Source organism: Scyliorhinus canicula, chromosome 25 (assembly GCF_902713615.1).
Source record: "Scyliorhinus canicula chromosome 25, sScyCan1.1, whole genome shotgun sequence".
NCBI classification, from domain to species: domain Eukaryota; kingdom Metazoa; phylum Chordata; class Chondrichthyes; order Carcharhiniformes; family Scyliorhinidae; genus Scyliorhinus; species Scyliorhinus canicula.
Window position 1 is genome coordinate 6978108 of NC_052170.1, and position 18323 is coordinate 6996430.

The 18323-nt window shown below is 47.8% G+C and overlaps 1 protein-coding gene across 1 annotated transcript in view; it reads right to left on the reverse strand.

The window, feature by feature from the left end:
- LOC119957048 (complement C3-like) overlaps nucleotides 1-18323 on the reverse strand; it is a 166552-nt gene that overhangs the window by 68867 nt on the left and 79362 nt on the right. The window contains exons 20-22 of the mRNA XM_038784654.1: nucleotides 13546-13685; nucleotides 8773-8985; nucleotides 1719-1770 (exon numbers count right to left, since the gene is read on the reverse strand). Coding sequence (XP_038640582.1) covers nucleotides 1719-1770; nucleotides 8773-8985; nucleotides 13546-13685 — 405 coding nt within the window. The remainder of the gene's footprint in view (nucleotides 1-1718; nucleotides 1771-8772; nucleotides 8986-13545; nucleotides 13686-18323) is intronic.

The following is an 18323-nucleotide window of genomic DNA, read 5'->3' on the forward strand; positions in this document are numbered from 1 at the left end:
GAAGGGAATTCCACTCGTCCAACCAGCCTGGGCTGGATTTGCACATTGGTCTCGAAGGACAATGCGGTAACACATTTGGCTTTTGGAAAGTCAATAAACTTCTAAAACTGGGCATATCTTTCTCATTGCTGGCTTGCTGTGATGCCCAAGGTTCCAAATTCCTCAGCACTCCTGTAAACTACATAAATCACTGCACCCTGACTATTACTCGATGGAAGAAGTTGGAAGAGTGAGTAAGCCGGGTGGGAGGGATGTTTGATTATGCTGCCCGCTTTCCCCCGGCAGCGGGAGGTGGAGATGCAGTCAATGGATGGGAGACAGGTTGTCTAATGGACTGGGCGGTGTGGCGGGGTTTGAGGTGCAGGTGTGGGCGTACTATTATGGCCGTTGTCACTGTGTAGAACCAGGGGCCGGGGTGGATGGTCAGAGGGTGCGCAGCAAGATGGCCACCGTAATGACGGTGGGTGTCTGGGCACTGTCCCAGTCCCGTGGGGGGGGGGGGGTCGCCCGGCCACTTGTCATGTTTCCCCCCCTCCCCCACTGCAGTCAGCACGGCCAGTGTCCACAGTTGCTCTTCTCCATGTCCGACCTCTTCTCTGTCTCAGCAGCCACCACGCCAGCGTCACGATTTTTGAAACCACGAGTGAACCACGACATCGGGAACTCCGACCATCGGAGGCAGAGAATCAGGGAGGCCCCCGGAGAATACCCAGTCAGTCCCGCTAATGATACGCAAACGGCGTTTAAATGGCGTGCAGCGCGCGTCACATGTACGCCATTTTTGGGGTGCCGGAGAATCGCGATTTGGCGTCGAACTGGCACCTACCGCGATTTTGGCGGCAGACGCTATTCTCCGTCCAATCGCGTTTCACAATTTTGGCCAATGGAGAATCCCGCCGATATATGCTGGTGGTTCACCCTATTTAAATGAAGGATAATTCACATTTTCTTCATCCTCAGGCTCCTGCCCATCTTTCTTCACGGTAATGGCTCACACAATGAATATCTAAAAGATATAGGAGCAGGAGTAGACCATATTGCTTCTTGAGCCTGCGCTGCAATTCAATACAATCATGTCAGAGGTATTAAAAGTAAGGGTGGTACCGAGTCCAGAGGTGGCGATCTTTGGCTTGTCAGAAGATCCGGGAGCCCAGGGGGTGAGAGAGGCTGATGTTCTGGTCTTTGCCTCCCTGGTGGCCCGGAGACGGATCTTATTAGGCTGGAGGGATTCAGAACCCCCGAAGTCAGGGGTATGGGTTAGCGACATGGTGGGGTTTCTCAGTTTCTCAGACTCAGGAAACTCATGTTCGCCTTGAGGGGATTGCTGCAGGGGTTTGCCTGGAGGTGGCAGCTGTTCATCAGAGGAGGGGAGAGGGTGGAGGGAGGCATGGGGGGGTTGAGTAAGGTTAGGAAGACCAGTGGAAAGGGGGGCAGGGGAAGGAGGTCCTGTTTGTGTAAGCCACGTTGGCTGGGGTTTGTTATTGGGTGGGTGTGTTGTTTATCTTGTTTTGTTTCTTTTGGTACCTGGTGGTTAAAATTGTTAAAATTATAAATGCCCAATAAAATATTTCCTAAAAAAAAATTTGCCATTCTTGCATTTGGTCTGATAAGTGCAAGGTGAAAAGCTTCAGCAACATGTTTCTCTTTCCAGCAATAACATTAATGATATTTTGACAACAACTTGTGCTAAGAATGTTAATGGTGAAAAAGGAACTAACCTTTGGGATCCAAATTGTAAGTTTTCACACTATCAATTTTCTTCCCTTCTGGCTACAAGAAAAAACAGAATAAAATGAGTAGGAGAGAGTCTGGTTTCTTCTAGGTCTCATATTTCTGCTTAACCTACAATGACACTCCATGTTAATGTATTCTTGACAAGACAATTTCCCCCAACATTCCTTGCACCAGTGACATAATCATTTGTCCTGAATTTGGTCCACACCCTATATTTAGTTGTAACTAATAGATCCATAAAGCAACTAGGTATTTATGTCCAAGTTTCCACTCCGTTTTCCCAAAATTAACTTGTAATTCACGATGATTTTTAAACAATATCAGCCACTGTGTCTTGTGATGCAGGCGTGTTACTAACATTTTCAGATTCAAAGCAACCCAAGATTCTGTTTCAGAAATTCAATTCCAATTGAGAAATTGGAGTCTAAAATCAGAGAATTGTAGAGTCTAGAAGAGGCCCTTTGGCCCATCTAGTCTGCACCGCCAAAAAAAAATATTCTAATCTACACTAATCCCACTTCCCAGCATTTGAAAGTTATGACATTTCAAATGTTCAACCAAATACTTTCCAACTCCTGTCTTATCCACCCTCCCAGGCAATGCATTCCAGATTCCTGCCACTCTCTGGGTGAAAAATATTTTCCTCAAATCCCCTCTCAACCTTTCACCTTAAAATTGTGCCCCCGTGTTATTGATTCTTCAACAAAGGTGAACAACTGCTTTCTATCCACCTTGTCCATGCCCCTCAATCTTCTACACCCCAAAGAATAGAACCTGCTCCAATGAATAGAACCTAAGCTTACCCAGCCTCTCTTCATAGCTGAAATGCTCCTGCCCAGGCAACATCCTGGTAAATCTCCTCTGCACCCTCTCTAGTGCAATCACATCCTTCCTATAGTGGGTTGATGAGAACTGAACACAGTACTCCAGCTATGGCCTAACCAAAGTCCTGTACAACTTCAACAAAACCTCCCTGCTCTGATAACCTATGAGACAATTGATAAAGGCAAGTGTTCCTTCTGCCTTCTGAACTGCTCTATTAACCTGCCCTGCCCGATTCAGGGATCTGTGGACAAGCACCTCAAGATCCCTCTGAGCTTCCTAGAGTCCTACTATTCATTGAATAATCCCTTGTTGTATTACTTGCCGAAAGTGCATGACCTCACACCTTTAAGGGTTAAATTCCATCTGATACTGATCTGCCCGTCTGACCAATCCTTTTACATCCTCCTATAACCCAAGATCTTCTTCTTCACTGGAGTCACCCGACCAATATTCATGTCATCTGTAAACTGATCATCTATCCCACATTTTCTTCTATATTGTTTATATATAATCACAAACAATAAGGGACCCAGAACTGACCCCTGTGGTACGCCACTGGACACAGTCCTCCAGTGACGCAAACAGCCTTCGATCACCACTCTCTGTCTCCTATCATTAAGCCAATTTTTCACCAACGTGACACGTTTCCCTGGATCTCATATGTTTTTACTTTTATCAGCCTCCCATGTGGGACCTTGCCAAAGACTTTGCTGAATCCATCTAAACTATATCAACTGCCCTACCCTCATCTACACATCTGGTCACCTCCTCAAAATGGTAAATGAAATTGTGAGGCATGATTTCCCTCTGACAAAGCCATGCTGACTATCCCTGATCAAATCTTGCCTCTCCAAGTGCAGATTGATTTTAATCTTCAGAATTTTCTCCAATATTTTCCCTACCACCGATGTGAGACTCACTGGTCTGCAATTCCCTGGCTTATCTCTACCACCCTTCTTGAAAAGTAGAACCACATATACTGTCCTGCAGTCCTCTGGCACCTACCCAGCGGCCAGAAAGAAATAAAAAATTTGAGTCAGAGCCCCCTATAATTTCCTCCCTTGCCTCCCACAGCAGCCCGGGACACAACTCATCTGGACCTGACAATTTGTCCAGCTTTGAGCTCGCCAGAACCTCCAGTACGTCCTCACTCCCTATGTCAAAATGTCATTGGAGGGTTGGGTCCAGTGGTTTGCCACAGGCTTTAGTTCTTGGACCCTTATTATAAATCTGATACAATGACTACCATGGAGAAGTGAGGAGGTGAGCCTTCTCCATTTACCAGCATCCAGCTCAAGGGCACCGGAGCTCCTACCCAGTGCTCAGGAAACGGCATGCCTGAACTCTAAGAGCGTAGGCACCAAAGAGACAACTTCCAAAACTCAAACACAGGGCTTCACCACTGAGGGTTCTCTCGAGGCTAACGGGGAAGTGTCTGGATGAGCAGAGGACAGCTGAGTACAACCTCCGCAATGTTTCTGGCAGAGATCTTGGGTCTAGGGGTTCCTGATCTGGCCAGGAGTGGGTTCTCAGAGTAAAGTTTGCCAGCACAACTGGCTCACTGGATGGCACTCTGAGAGAGGGCAAGACAATCATGGTAAGGGTGGGTAGACTTGGGAGATATGAGGGTCGCAGGAATGGGAGCCCGAATTTTTTTTCTGTCTTTCCCCTTCCCCAATTCTGTCCAGATACAGAAGTGCTGGTATCGACCCTGCGGAGGCTGCCGTCATTGTGCTTGTCGCAGCCGAGGTGGGCAGATGTTGAAGAAGACAACAAGGCCAACGCAGGCCGGAGGGATCACCACATGTGCAGGGGCCTGCCACACCCCCGCAAGACCCGGCCTTACACCAGGCTGTGGGGGCCAGAAGGGGAGTCTAGCGACATGTCAGGGTGGCGCAGTCGTTAGCACTGCTGCCTGACAGCGCTGAAAACCCAGGTTCAATGAGTCACACCCCCACAACCCAAAAGATGTGCAAGGCAGGTAGATTACCCCTTAATTTGAAAAAAAATTGGGTACTCTAAATTTTAAAAAGTCAGTGGTCCTTCAATGGACAGGTTAGCACTGTTGCCTCCTAGCGCCAGGGATCCGGGTTCGATTCCAACCTGGGGTTTGCATATTCTCTCTATTTTTTTTGATTTGTTCCTGGGATGTGGACGCCACTGGCTGGGTCAGCATTTATTGCCCAACACTGAGGGCATTTAATAGTCAACCACATTGCTGTGGGTCTGGAGTCAGACCAGATAAGGATGACCGATTTCCTTCCCTGCGTGGGTTTCCTACGGGTGCTCTGTTTTCTTCCCACAATCCAAAGATGTGTCTGTTAGATGGATTGGGCATGCTAAATTACCTCTTAGGATGGGTGCAATAGGACAATGTCATGTGAGAGCAACTTTAAGAAATGGGTGTTTATTACTGCAGTGATGTCAGAGAGTGGGTGGAGCTGGGCTGTCTGTCAGCTTTCTACTTTCGTTTTTGAGCAGGCTGCCGGCTGTGTTTTAGTTTCATTTTCAGTGTTGGATAACTGCAGTCACAGCCAGAAGGTGTATGAATCTCTCTCTGTAATCTAAAGACTATAAATCGATCCTGCTGATTTAAAACTAATAACAGTAGTGACTTTAACCTGATGTGCTTCTGGTAAAAGCTGTTTTAAGTCTTCTGGATGTTGTTTGGGAAGATATCAAGGATTACTTAGTGCTGTATTCTTTGGGGGTTGTATTTGAATTAATGGTTGCTAAGATGTTCACTGTATGTTTTTAAAAGTTTAACTTGAGTTCATAGAATAAACATTGTTTTGCTTTAAAAAATGCTTTTCTATTTCTGCCGTTCCACTCCTGTAGAGTGGGCAGTGTGCTCCCCATACCACAATCTAGTAAAAGTTGTGGGTCAGGTGAACGCCATGATACACTTTGGGGTTCTCTAAACCCTGGCCATTAACACATTGGGGGCTCGTCTGGGATAAAAGTCTATCTATTGGATTGGCTTAGTGAACTCAAAGACAGTGAGGGGTGAGCATATTGTTGTTGCTTTTCAGGTGTGGTATTTTAGTTTAAGTAGGGAGTGTGTTGTCGACAATGGTTCTTTCGGAGGCTCTGAAGTTTTTGGGGGTGGAGACGGTCACACGCAGTACCTTACGGACAGAGACTAAAAGCAGACTGTTAGATTTGGCAAAAACATTGCCGTTAACATTACCTGACAAAATGCGAAAAGGTGAAAATGAAAAAAATGAAAATCGCTTATTGTCACGAGTAGGCTTCAATGAAGTTACTGTGAAAAGCCCCTAGTCGCTACATTCCGGCGCCTGTCCGGGGAGGCTGGTACGGGAATCGAACCGTGCTGCTGGCCTGCTTGGTCTGCTTTAAAAGCCAGCGATTTAGCTCAGTGAGCTAAACCAGCCCCTCATGGGGTAATTATGATGGGGTAATTAAGGCGGTGGCTCAGCATTTAAAGTTGCCTGAGATACAGTTTCACTCATTGGAAATGGCAAAAACTCAATTGCAAATTAAACAAATGGAACATGAGAAAGAAAGACCCGGCCCGGGGGGGGGGGGGGGGTCAGAGAATCCCGGCCATGAAATTGGGGGTAGTATATTCAGATGGAGATAAAACTTGTTGGCAGACAGGAAACAACGAGTAGGGATTAATGGGTCCTTTTCAAATTGGCAGGCGATGACCAGTGGGGTACCGCAGGGATCGGTGCTGGGACCCCAGCTATCCACAATATGTATTAATTATTTAGATGAGGGAACGAAGTATCACATCTCCAAATTTGCTGATGACATCAAGTTGGGTGGGAGGGTGAGCTGTGAGGAGGATGCAGAGATCCTTCAGTGGATAAGTTGAGTGAGTGGGCAAACAAATGGCAGATGCAGTATAATTTGGATAAATGCGAGGTCATCCACAAGACGGCAGACTATTATCTGAATGACCATAAATTTGGAGAGTGAACACCAGTTGCTGAAGGTAAGCGTGCATGTGCAGCAGGTGGTAAAGAAGGCAAATGGTATGCTGGCCTTCATTGCGAGAGGATTCGAGTACAGGAGCAGGGATATCTTGCTGCAATTATACAGGGGCCTTGGTGAGACCACACCAAAGGAATATTGTGTGTAGTTTTGCTCTCCTTATCTGAGGAAGGATGTTCTTCCTCTTGAGGGAGTGCAGTGAAGGTTTACCAGACTGATCCCTGGGATGGCAGGATTGACTTACGAGGAGAGATTGAATCAGTTAGGATTGTATTCGCTGGAGTTCAGAAGAAAGAGGGGGGATCTAGTAGAGAATTATAGGACTGGACAGGGTAGATGCAGGATGGATGTTCCCGATTGTGGGTGTGTCCAGAACCAGAGTGCAGAGTCTGAGCATACAGGGTAGACCATGTAGGACAGAGATGAGGAGAAATTTCTTCACCCAGAGAGTAGTGTGCCTGTGGAATTTATTACCACAGAAAGTAATTGAGTCCAAAACATTGTATGGCTTCAAGAAGCAGTAGATTAGGGAGAAGGGGATCAAAGGATATGGGGGAAAGTGAAATTAGGATTTTGAGTTGTATGATCAGCAATGATCATAATGAAGGGCTTGAAGGGCTAAATGGCCTCCTCCTGCTCCTATTTTTTTTATTTTTCTACGTTCCCCTTGTTGTTCGTGTGGGTCATTGAGCCTTCGGTGATTGCACTGCAGGCTTCAAATGAATGGCAGTGGATTGTGGGGGTGAGGTGGGGCGCGGTAGAGAGCGGAGGATGCCATTATATTCCAACAATTGATTATTTTACATTGCAAAATACTGGGGAGTATGGGTAGTATTATAGACTTGTTGGGGAAATTTGGGCATTTTCAGGGAATAAAATAAATGTAGGAAAAAGTGAGATTTTCCCAGTGAATTCCCATGGGAGAAGTGTGGTCCTGGGGGCCTTGCCATTCAATGTGGCCAGGGTATGGTTTTGGTATTTGATAATTCAGGTGGCTCGTGACTGAGCAACTATGCACAAGTGGAATCCGACCGGGCTGGTAGATGGGGGTTAAAAGGGATCTGAAGAGGTGGGACGCCCTACTGCTATCATTGGGGGGGGGGGGGGGTACAGGCCATGGGGGGGGGGGGGGGAACAGGCCATGAAAATTAATGCCAAGATTTTTATTTATTTTTCAATCGCCGCCAATATTCATACCCAAGGCATTTTTCAGGAGGCTGAATAAATTGATTGAGTTTGCGTGTGCCGGCAAGATGCTGAGGGTTAGTAGGTCCTTTGGGCAGGTTGGGGTGGGGGGGGGGGGGGGGGGGGGGGGGGAGGGGGGGGGGGCTGGTGCTCCAAAGCGTGTCGCATTACTTTTGGGTGGCAAATGCCTAGAACATGAGACAATGGTGAGGAGAAAGGGGCGCAGAGTGGGTGCAGGTGGAGGAGGCCTCTTGCACTCTTACGAGCGTGAGGGCCTTGGCGATGGTTCTGCTCCCATTTTCTCCAGGGAGGCATACTCGCAGTCTGGTGGTGGTGTCAACAATGTGCCGTTAGGTAATTTGGACATTCTGAATTCTCCCTCAGTGTACCCAAAGAAACGCCAGAGTGTGGCGACAAGCGGCTTTTCACAGTAACTTCATTGCCGTGTTAATGTAAGTCTACTTGTGACGATAGAGATTATTATATGTGGGAACAGATTTATACCAGGGCCAATGGATGTGATATATGGTGTGGGGAAAGGGACAGAGCAGGTAAGAGACTTGCTCGCTGATGGTAAGTTTATAGGGTTGCAGGAATTGTAGGAGACGTTTAAGTTGCCGAGGGGGAGTGAGTTTAGTTATTTGCAGGTGAATCTGCTTTGTGCACCGGGGTGAAGGCAGAATCAAAAATCGCTTTCAAAAAGGAATTGGAGAAGCAACTGAGAGAAAAGAACAGGCAAGGCTACAAAGAAAGGGCAGGGAAATGGGACAAGCCAAAACACTCTTGCAGAGAACCAGCATCGATTTGATGGGCTGAATAACTTCCCTCAGTATTGTAAACATTAAATGATCAGTAAATGAGAGTGATCATTCATTCAAGGGCCAAAGATGTGCAGGTTAGATGGATTGGCCATGCTAAATTGCCCTTTAGGTGGGGATAGGGTAGAGGAATGGGTGTAGGTAGGGTGCTCTGTCGTAGGGTCGGTAAAGACTCGATTAGCCTTCTTCACTATAGGGGTTCACTGATTCTATGAATAATATCAAGAACATCCAGAAATGCCATACTTACTACCACCAGAAGAGGTTTCTTCACACCATCAGTAACAAGTTTGTCATAGACTGAGGCTTTGACTTCAATCTCTATTTCTCCGATTATCAATGGGACTATGACATAAGGCACAGCAATGGATCCTTTTGCAGGGACAGTAACGTGTTGTCTGAATCTCTGTGTCTGTTTTGCTCTGCTGCAAAGATTTTCATTGTATGGAAATTCCACACGCACCTAGAATTTAAAATACAGATTACAAAATAATATTAAACGGTGGAATTATTTATGTGCAGAATCTATAAAACATCTACATTATGTCAAATATTACAGATGCAACACTCTCAATTCTTTTGCTTCAATGCACCTCTTCTGATTTGCCACTGGAGGTTGAGAATACTATTTTCCTTGGCAATATTCCTTGCATAACTGAACTGTAATTGACTGCATGTGTATAAAATTGCTACATTCACACAGCATCATCTAGCAACAGAATAATGCATGGTGCGGAAGGCAAAACTCGATCTCAGAACTGGGGTCAGAAACTAATTGTCATGGCCACAGAAGCTGCTACTAAGCGAAGCAGAGGCCTCAGCAGCTTGAAGTGCATGCTGTGTGACCAGGATTTCCTGCAACAACTTATGAGTTTTGTCGAAGGAGTAAAACAACAACCAAGACCTGAAGCATCTGAGCAGTGCAGCAACTGAGATTGGCAGCAATTAATTTCCCCTCCTGCCAAAATTTGTTAATGAAGCAAATCCACAGAAATTTGTTATGGTCAGCAGTGGCATCACATTGTTCCCGGTGCAATAAGAGATTTGCTACCTTTAAATAAAAGTTAGCATATCTTGAAAATTGGCATTTGTAAACAGCAAACAGCCCTGAAGTTTCTAATTGCCGACCTGCTGTTTTCTCACCGAGACACGACTTTCATTTCTCAGTGTTAAACCAACTACAAAGATATCCATGGTGCTAGATTATTTTCATTCTACTTTTATTCAGAAGTTATGCTGTGGATATAAATACTAACTGCAGTTTGCCAAGCCGTTGGGAAGAAGGGGGTGAGCGAAAGTTCGCCGTCGAGCGAACGAATCAGCCCAGCTGCGGGAAAGATGGCGGAGGCTGGGTCGCTGGGTGGGGCCACGCCCTTCTCAGTAGAGAAGATGTCCGAGGTGATGGCTGGGGAGTTCGAAAAACAGTTTGCCAAGTATATGGAGGTGATGCATGATGAGACATGATGGGAGAAATGCAGGAGCTGGTGGCGGTCGACTGATGACTCCGCAAAGATGCTGGCTGGGGAGAGGGAAGAACCCTCCCAGCATGAACTGGACAGGGCTCATCGGTCACAATGAGCATTGGCTGGGCTCATGAGAGAGATGGGAGGAGTGGATCCGTGCAGGTTCCTGCACCTGAGGGAGTGGGAGGACTCGGTTTTCTCCCCGGTACACAAAGCAGATTAGAGAATAGACTTTTTCATGGTGGGGAAAGTGTTATTGGCTTGGGTCAAAGGGTCGGAGTATTCAGCAATAGTGATTTCGGGCCATGCGCTGCATTGGGTGGATGTGCTTTGGAGAAGGGGATGGCCCAGAGACCAGGGTGGAGAATGGATGTGCGATTGTTGGGGGACCGGAGTTTTTGGGATAAGATTGGGCAGGTAATTGAGGAATGTGTGGGACTTAATTCCACAGGGAAAGTTTTGCAGGCGGTAGTTTGGGAGGCTTTGAAGGCAGTAGTGAGGGGGGGGAGGTGAACTTATTTCAGGCTAAGGTGGACAAAGAGGAGAGGAAGGAGTGCCAAACGTTGATAGAGGAGATGTTGGAGGTGGATAGGAGGTACGCGGGGACCCGGAACCCAGGCCCTCTTGGACAGAAGGAAGGAGCTTCAGGCAAAGTTTGATTGGCTGTTCACAGCAAGGCGGTGTGCCAATTGAGACGGGTGAGGGGGGAGGGGGAAATATGGTGGTCGGCCAGCTCCAGAGGGAGGCGGCGATGAGGGAAGTAGTCCAGGTACCGGATAAGACTAGGAAGCTAGTGAGGGCTCCAGAGCAGATTAGTAACATTTTTGAGGAGTTCTATGAGAAGTTGTATAGGTCGGAGCCGCCAGGAGAGGAGCGGGGGATGAGGGGGTTCCTGGATGGGTTGGAGTATCCAAGATTGGGGGAGGAACAAAGGGCAGGGCTGGAGGGCCGATGGGACAGCAGGAGGTGGAAGAGGCAATTGGGAGGAGACAGTAAGGGAAGGCAACAGGACCGGCTGGGTTCCCAGTGGAATATTATAAGAAGTTTAAGGACAAGTTGGCACTGCTGATGGTGGGAATGGTGAATAGCTTTGATTTCCTTGCTATTAAAAAAGGATAAGGACCCAGTGGAGTGTGGGTTGTACAGGCCCATATCCCTATTAAATGTGGATGCAAAGGTGCTGATGATCAGGCAGGGTTCTCGAATATTAAAAGGTTGTTAAATGTGATGATGTCACTGACGGATGGAAAGGACATGGAGGTGGTGGTGGCACTGGATGCGGAGAAGGTTTTTGATCGGGTCGAGTGGGGTTATCCGATGGCGGTCTTGGAAAGATTTGGGATCGGGCTGAGGTTTGTTGCATGGGTACGGCTGCGGTATAGGGAGCCGATGGTGAGTGTTCGTACCAATAATATGAATTGGGGTATTTTTCCCCACTAACCCTAACCCCTGCTGTTTGCATTGGCTCTAGAGTCGCTGGCCATCGCTCTAAGGAGCTTGGGGTTGTGGAGGGGGGATAGGGAGGGGGTGGGGCGGAATGGAACATAGGATATCCTTGTACGCTGACAATTTGCTACTGTATATCTCAGAGCCGAGCATGTCATTGGGGAATATAATGGAGCTGCTCCAAGGATTCGGATCACTCTTGGGGTATAAATTGAACCTAGATATGAGCGAGTATTTAATATTTTTTATAATCTTTATTATCACAAGTTGGTTTACATTGCAATGAAGTTACTGTGAAAAGCCCCTCGTCGCCACATTCCGGCGCCTGTTCGGGGAGGCTGTTACGGGAATCAAACCGTGCTGCTGGCCTGCCTTGGTCTGCTTTAAAAGCCAGCGATTTAGCCCAGTGTGCTAAACCAGCCACAAAAAGGAGGGGGGGGGGGGGGGGGGGGGGGTGACCCGGTGGGTTAGATAGAGAAGGGCTCGTGTAGGGGTCTGGGTTGAGGGTGGTGGCAACGGCGCCGCTCCCAATAGCCCTGGGCAAGTATTTGGTGTTTCCAGTGGTAATGGAAACTTTGAAGATCTGGAGGTAGTTTAAACAGCAATTTAAGCTGGGGGCCGGGTCAGAGGGGATGCCGATTAGGGGGAATGATAGGTTCGAGCCCGGGAGGCTGGATGCGAGGTTTCAGAGAAGGGAAGAGAGAGATTAAGGTAATGAAAGATCTGTTCCTGGGGGTACTAATTGCGAGTTTGGAGGAGCTCAGCGTTGGCTCAGGAGGGAGGGTTCAGGTACCTAAAGGTCTGAGATTTTGCGAGCCTTCTTGATAGCGCCTGCCCCATCGCTGCTGGAGGTGGTACTGTCAGTTGAGGGGTTGAAGAAAGGGGTGGTACGGGTAATTTATGGGAGGTTTCGGGAGGAAGATAGGGTGTCAATGGAGGGGGTTAAGGTGAATTGGGAGGAAGAGCTGGGGGAGGCGATGGAAGATAGTCTGCGGTGTGAGGTGCTGTGAAGGATGAATGCCTCAACCTCATGTGCGAGGTTGGAGCTGATACAATTGAAGGCCATGTACAGGGCGCACCTCACAAAGGCGAGGATGAGCCGGCTCTTTGAGGGGGTGCGTGATGTCTGCGAGCGATGTGGGAGGGGCCCCGCAAACCATGTGCATGTGTTTTGGTCCTGCCCAAAGCTGGAAAGGGATTGGAGGGAGGTGTTTAACACCATCTCAGGGATGCTGCATATGGTTTTGGAGCCGTGTCCACAAGTGGCCGTTAATGCGGTGTCGGACCGGCTCAAATTGCAGGCAGGTGAGGGGGCTGATGTTTTAGCCTTCACCTCCGTGATTGCTCGTGTGCGGGTCCTGTTGGGGTGGGGGTCAGCTTCTCCACCCTTTGCCTCGGCGTGGTGAGGAGACCTGCTGGAATTTTTGACTGGAGAAGGTGAGGTTTGAGTTGGTGGGGGTGGAGAGGGGTGCGAAGGAGGGCGTCCTATAATTAAGGTGTTTGTTTATCATGTTTATCATGCACCTTCAGGAGTTGGTTGCCGTTGAACGCTAAGGAGGGCTTTGTTTGTTGTTTGTATTTTTTTTTTAAACTGCGAATCGGTGTTTTAGGGTATAAAATGGGGGGGGGGGGCTGTTTTCTTGTTGTTTTCTTCTTTTTCCTTTTCTGTTTGCATGGTGAAAATGATGAAAATATGGTGAATAGAAAGATTTTTTTGAAAAGTTAATAGTCTCCAATTGCAGCCAAGGTTGGTAGCTCCGGGAAATGTACCTTATTTACCTTGGGTCGCATTAATTTCAAATCATGGCAGCTGGACAATTTAAATTCAATTAATTAAATTTGGAGTAAAAAAACTAGTACCAGATATGCTGACCATGAAATTGACAGATTGTCATAAAAATCAAATTGGTTCACTAATATAGGGACAGAAACTCACATCCATATGCTGCCTGGCCTGTTTGTGACTGCAGACCCTAGCAGCATAATTGACGTTTATCTGCCGTCTGAAGTCACCCAGTCGTGCTCAAGAAGGTAGCTCACCTTACCAGCACTGTCTGCATTCCTCAAATGAGTGGTAATCTTCTTTGAGGAGATAAATACATTGCCAAAATTACCTGAATTTCATCTTCATCATAATTGTACAGGATTGCTCTAATTTCCACTTGTTCATTGCGGATGACAGAATATGGAAGTCGAAGGTCAATGAAAAAATCCTTCTGCACTACGAGCTCAAAAGGCTGAGCAACACATATTCCTGCAGGAAAGTACCATCATAATTAGGAAAAGGCGTCACAATTTTAATTTAAAACTTTGTACATAAGAACATAAGGAATAGGAGTAGTCATTCAGTTGCTCGAGTCTGCTCCACAATTCAACCAGATCACCCTTAACACCATGGGCTCTTAACTTATTTAACAGTCTCCTCTACCGCACCTTGCCTTCTGGAAATCTAAATAAATCACATCCACTGGTTCTCCTTTGTCTAACTTCCTTGTTACCTCAAAGAATTCTAACAGATTTGTCAGACATGACCTCCCCTTCATGAAGCTGTGCTAACTCAGTCCTATTTTATAATGCACTTCCAAGTAATCCACAATCTCATCTTTAATTATGGACTCTAAAATCTTACCAATGACCGAAGTCAGGCTAACCGGCCTATAATTTCCTGTCTTCTGCCTCCCTCCTTTCTTAAACAGTGGTGTTACATTAGCCACTTTCCAGTCCTCTGGGACCCTTCCTGCCTCCGGTGATTCCTGAAAGATCATCACCAATGCCTCCACAATCTCCTCAGCTATCTCTTTTAGAAACCTGGGGTGTAGCCCATCCGGTCCAGGTGATTAACCACTTTCAGACTTTTCAGTTTTCCCAGAACCTTCTCCTTAGTGATGGCCTCTGCACTCACCTCTGTCCCCTGATTCTCCTGGAGCTCTGGCATCCCACTGGTGTCTTCAACCATGAAGACTGATGCACAGTAACTATTCAGTTCCTCTGCCTTTTCTTTGTTTCCTATTATTACTTCTCCAGCCATGTTTTCCAGTGGTCCAATGTCTATTTTTGCCTCTCTCTTACCTTTTATATATTGAAAAAAACTCTTCCTGTCTTCTTTTATATTACTAGCTAGCTTGCACTCAGACTTCATCTTCTCCCCCCTTATTGTTTTTTTAGTTGTCCTCTGCTCGCTTTTAAAGGCTTCCCAATCCTCTGGCTTCCCACTAATCTTCGCCACTTCGTATGCTTTTTGTATTGCTTTTTTGCTGTCCTTGACTTCCCTCGTAAACCATGGACGGCTCGTCCTCCCCTTAGCATGTTTCCTCCTCCTTGGGATGAATTTCTGTTGTGCCTCCCAAATAAACCCCCAAACCTCCTGCCATTGCTGTTCCACTGTCTTCCCTGCTCGGCTCCTTTTCCAATTAACTCTGGCCAGCTCCTCCCTCATGTCTTTTTAGTTACCCTTATTTAATTGCAATACCGTTACACCTGATTCCAGCTTCTCCCTCTCAAGCTGCAGGGTAAAGTCTATCATTTTGTGGTTACTGCTCCCTAAGGGTTCCTTCACCTTAAGTTCCCTAATCAAGTCTGCCTCATTATACATCACCAAATCCAGAATTGCCTGTTTCCTAGTATGCTCCGTTACAAATTCCACAAATTCCTTTTCTTAGGATCCATTACCAACATGATTTTCCTAGTCTACTTGTATATCGAAGTCCCCCATGATTATTGTAATATTGCCTTTCTTACACGCCTTTTCTATCTCCTGATTTATTTTCTGCCCCACATCCTGACGACTACTAGGCCTGTACATAACTCCCATCAGGGTCTTTTAACCGTTGCAATTTCTCAACTCTACCCACAGAGATTCTATGCCTTCTGATTCTATATCGCTCCTTGCTATCAATTTAACTTAATTCCTTACTAACCCCTTTGCCCATCTGCCTGTCCTTTCGATAGGACACATATCTTTGTATATTTAGATCCCAGCCCTGATCCCCTTGCAGCCACATCTCTGTGATGCCCACAACATCGTACCGGCCAATTTCAATGGGTGCAACAAGCTCATTTACCTTGTTCCGTATACTGCATTCATTTAGGTACAACACCCTCAATCCTGCATTGATCACCTCCTTTCTCACACTTGTCACCTTTTTTGCTCTGCCTGAGGGTGATGTTGTTCTCTTGTTTTTGTTCCCTATTTCTCCTTCAGTTATGACACCTTCTAAGCTAACCCTCTGGTTCCCACCTCCTGCCATATTAATTTAATTCCTTCCAAGTGACTCTCACAAACCTCCCAGCCAGTATATCAGTGCTACTCCTGTTTCGATGCAACCCATCCTCTTGTACAGGTCCCACCTGCCCTTGTCCAGAAATCTGAAACCCTCCCTCTACGCTACCAGCTTACCCACGTGTTTAGCAGCTCTATCCTATTTCTAGCCTCACTGGCATGCGAGTGATACAGGGAGTGATTTTGAGATTACAACCCCAGGGGTCCTTCTTTTTAGTTTACTGCCTAACTACCTGAACTCCTTCTGCAGGACCTCATCACTCTTCCTCCCTATGTCATTAGTACCTATGTGTACCACGACCTCTGGCTGTTCACCTTCCCCCTTCAGGATTCCCTGTGTTCATTCAGAGACATTCTTGACCCTGGCACCATGGAGGCAACATATCATCCTGGAGTCTCTTTCACGTACACAGAAGTGCCTATCTGGGCCCCTTACTTTAGAGTCCGCAATAATTATCGCCCTCCTGCACTTTGCCCTCCCCTGCTGAGCAACAGAACCAGTTGTGGTGCCACTGTACTGGCGGCTGTTGTTTTCCCCTGATGGGCTATTCCCCCCCCCCCCCCAACAGTGTGAAATTATGCATTTTGGAAGATGGGAGAGGGAGAGGTAATATGTATAAACTGGAACAATTCTAAAGAGTGGACTGGTACAAAGGGCCTGGGGGGAAGAGTGGGTGGTGGGTCTTTGAGCCACCACTGGCCAGGCCCCGGTTGGCGATTACATTGTTCCATGCATGGCAGCCCAGGCGTGCACATTGTGCGATCTCCTGAGCCTTCCCGAACCCAATTCCCTGCCCATCCTGGCCCTCCTCCTCATCAAAGCCTGGCGTTCATTCTCCCACTCCAGCATGTCGCACTTCTGCTGCGCAATGTTGTGGAGGGTGCAGCAGGCCACCAAGGTGTGTGAGACTCTCCTGTGGCTATACTGGAGGGCCCCTCCAGAGAGGTCCAGGCACCTGATCCGTATCCTCAGGACGTCGATGCACCGCTTGATCCTGCCCCTGGTCGCGGCATGGGCAGCGTTGTAACGGGTTTCCGCGTTGGTCTGTGACCTCCGGATAGGTGTCAACCGTCATGATATAACCCCTGTTGCCAAGGAGACAACCCCTCACCTGGGAGAGCGCCTCATAGGCGTCAGGTACCGTAGAGTGGGCCAGGATGAAAGCGTTGTGCATGCTGCATGGATATCGGGCACAGACGTGCATGATGTGCAGCTGTTGGTCACACACCAGTTTGTGAAGTGCACCGCTCATGCGGTGGGACTCGTAGGGGAACATGCATTGCTTTAATCACCCCCTGCACCTAGGGTACCCTGGTGATGGCGCCAATCTCAACTGCCTGGGCAACCTTGTTGGGCTCGGTCCATATTCAGTTTGACGTATTGCACCACCCAGGCATACAGGGCCACCGTTGTGGTGTAGATGTATCTGTGCACGGAGGTCTGTAATATCCCTGACAGAACCCCTTTCGGCGCCTGGAAGAAGGTCGTGGTATAAAAGTCCAGGAGCACCTTTACAGGAAGCAGAAGCAGATGTCCTCCCCTATACCCCCATAGCTCCAGGTGGGCCATGATGTGACAGATATACCGTACGGTCTTTCTGGTCAGCAAGGGAGATCAGTGTAATGTATTAACACACTTGAGTGATTGGAATGTACTTAGTGCACTTACATCTTTTTGATGTGGTCAATGGTTCTCTGGGGGGCTCATTTAGTCAGGGAATCTCTTTAGTCAGCGGTTCCCTGAGGGGATCCTTTTAGTCAGGGATTCCCTGTGGGGGTCTGCCTATCTCTGGGGTCCTTGTGGGAGGTTTCCCTATTACATGGATCCTGGGGTGGGGAGGATCCTGGGGTGGGGGGAGGGTGGCAGGTTGGGACACCCCGTACTTAGGGGTGAGGGGGGCACACATGCAATCCAGGGGTTGGGAGCTGCTGGGAGGTGAGGGAAGGAGCTGCTGTGCAGTGTGAGAGGGGTGGTGGGTCAGAGCCGATTTGCAATGTTGGGGGGGAGGGGGGTTGGGACTCGGATGGTTTCTACCATCTTGGCCTGGTGTTGTGGACCCCGCGGTGGGTCGGGGGGGGCAAGGGTTGCCCCCTTGGCCCAACGAGAGGTCCACCACACCAGGGCCACGATACGAGAGACAATAAGTGAACCATGCCCACATGATTCCTGGCCATGGGGACATGAGAGGGCGCATCGGGCGGCGAGCTGACTAAATAGATGCAAATCGGTCATTCGGCGCTGGCCATTAATCCTGATTTTGCTCCAACTCCTCATTCTCTGTCCCATAGGGAAACACATTCTGGCCATCCCGGGACAGAGAATCCAGCTCTCAATCTCTGCCGGGCTGATCAACATGTCATGATGTTGCTTCTCTTTAAGTCCATCCGATTTCACACTCTGAGCTCGCATCATTGACTTCTGACAGCAGTGATTCACATCCAAATGGTATCTCTGCAAACAAAGCATCCTTGGCACACACTTCGAAATCGGTAAAAGTGGTTTGCAAAAGATGCTATGAAGCGGCTTGTGGTCAGACCTCTTGCATCACTTTGTCTCTTTCAAATAGGTGCTGTTTAAAATGCTCACAAGCAAAGACAGTGCCCAGACATTCT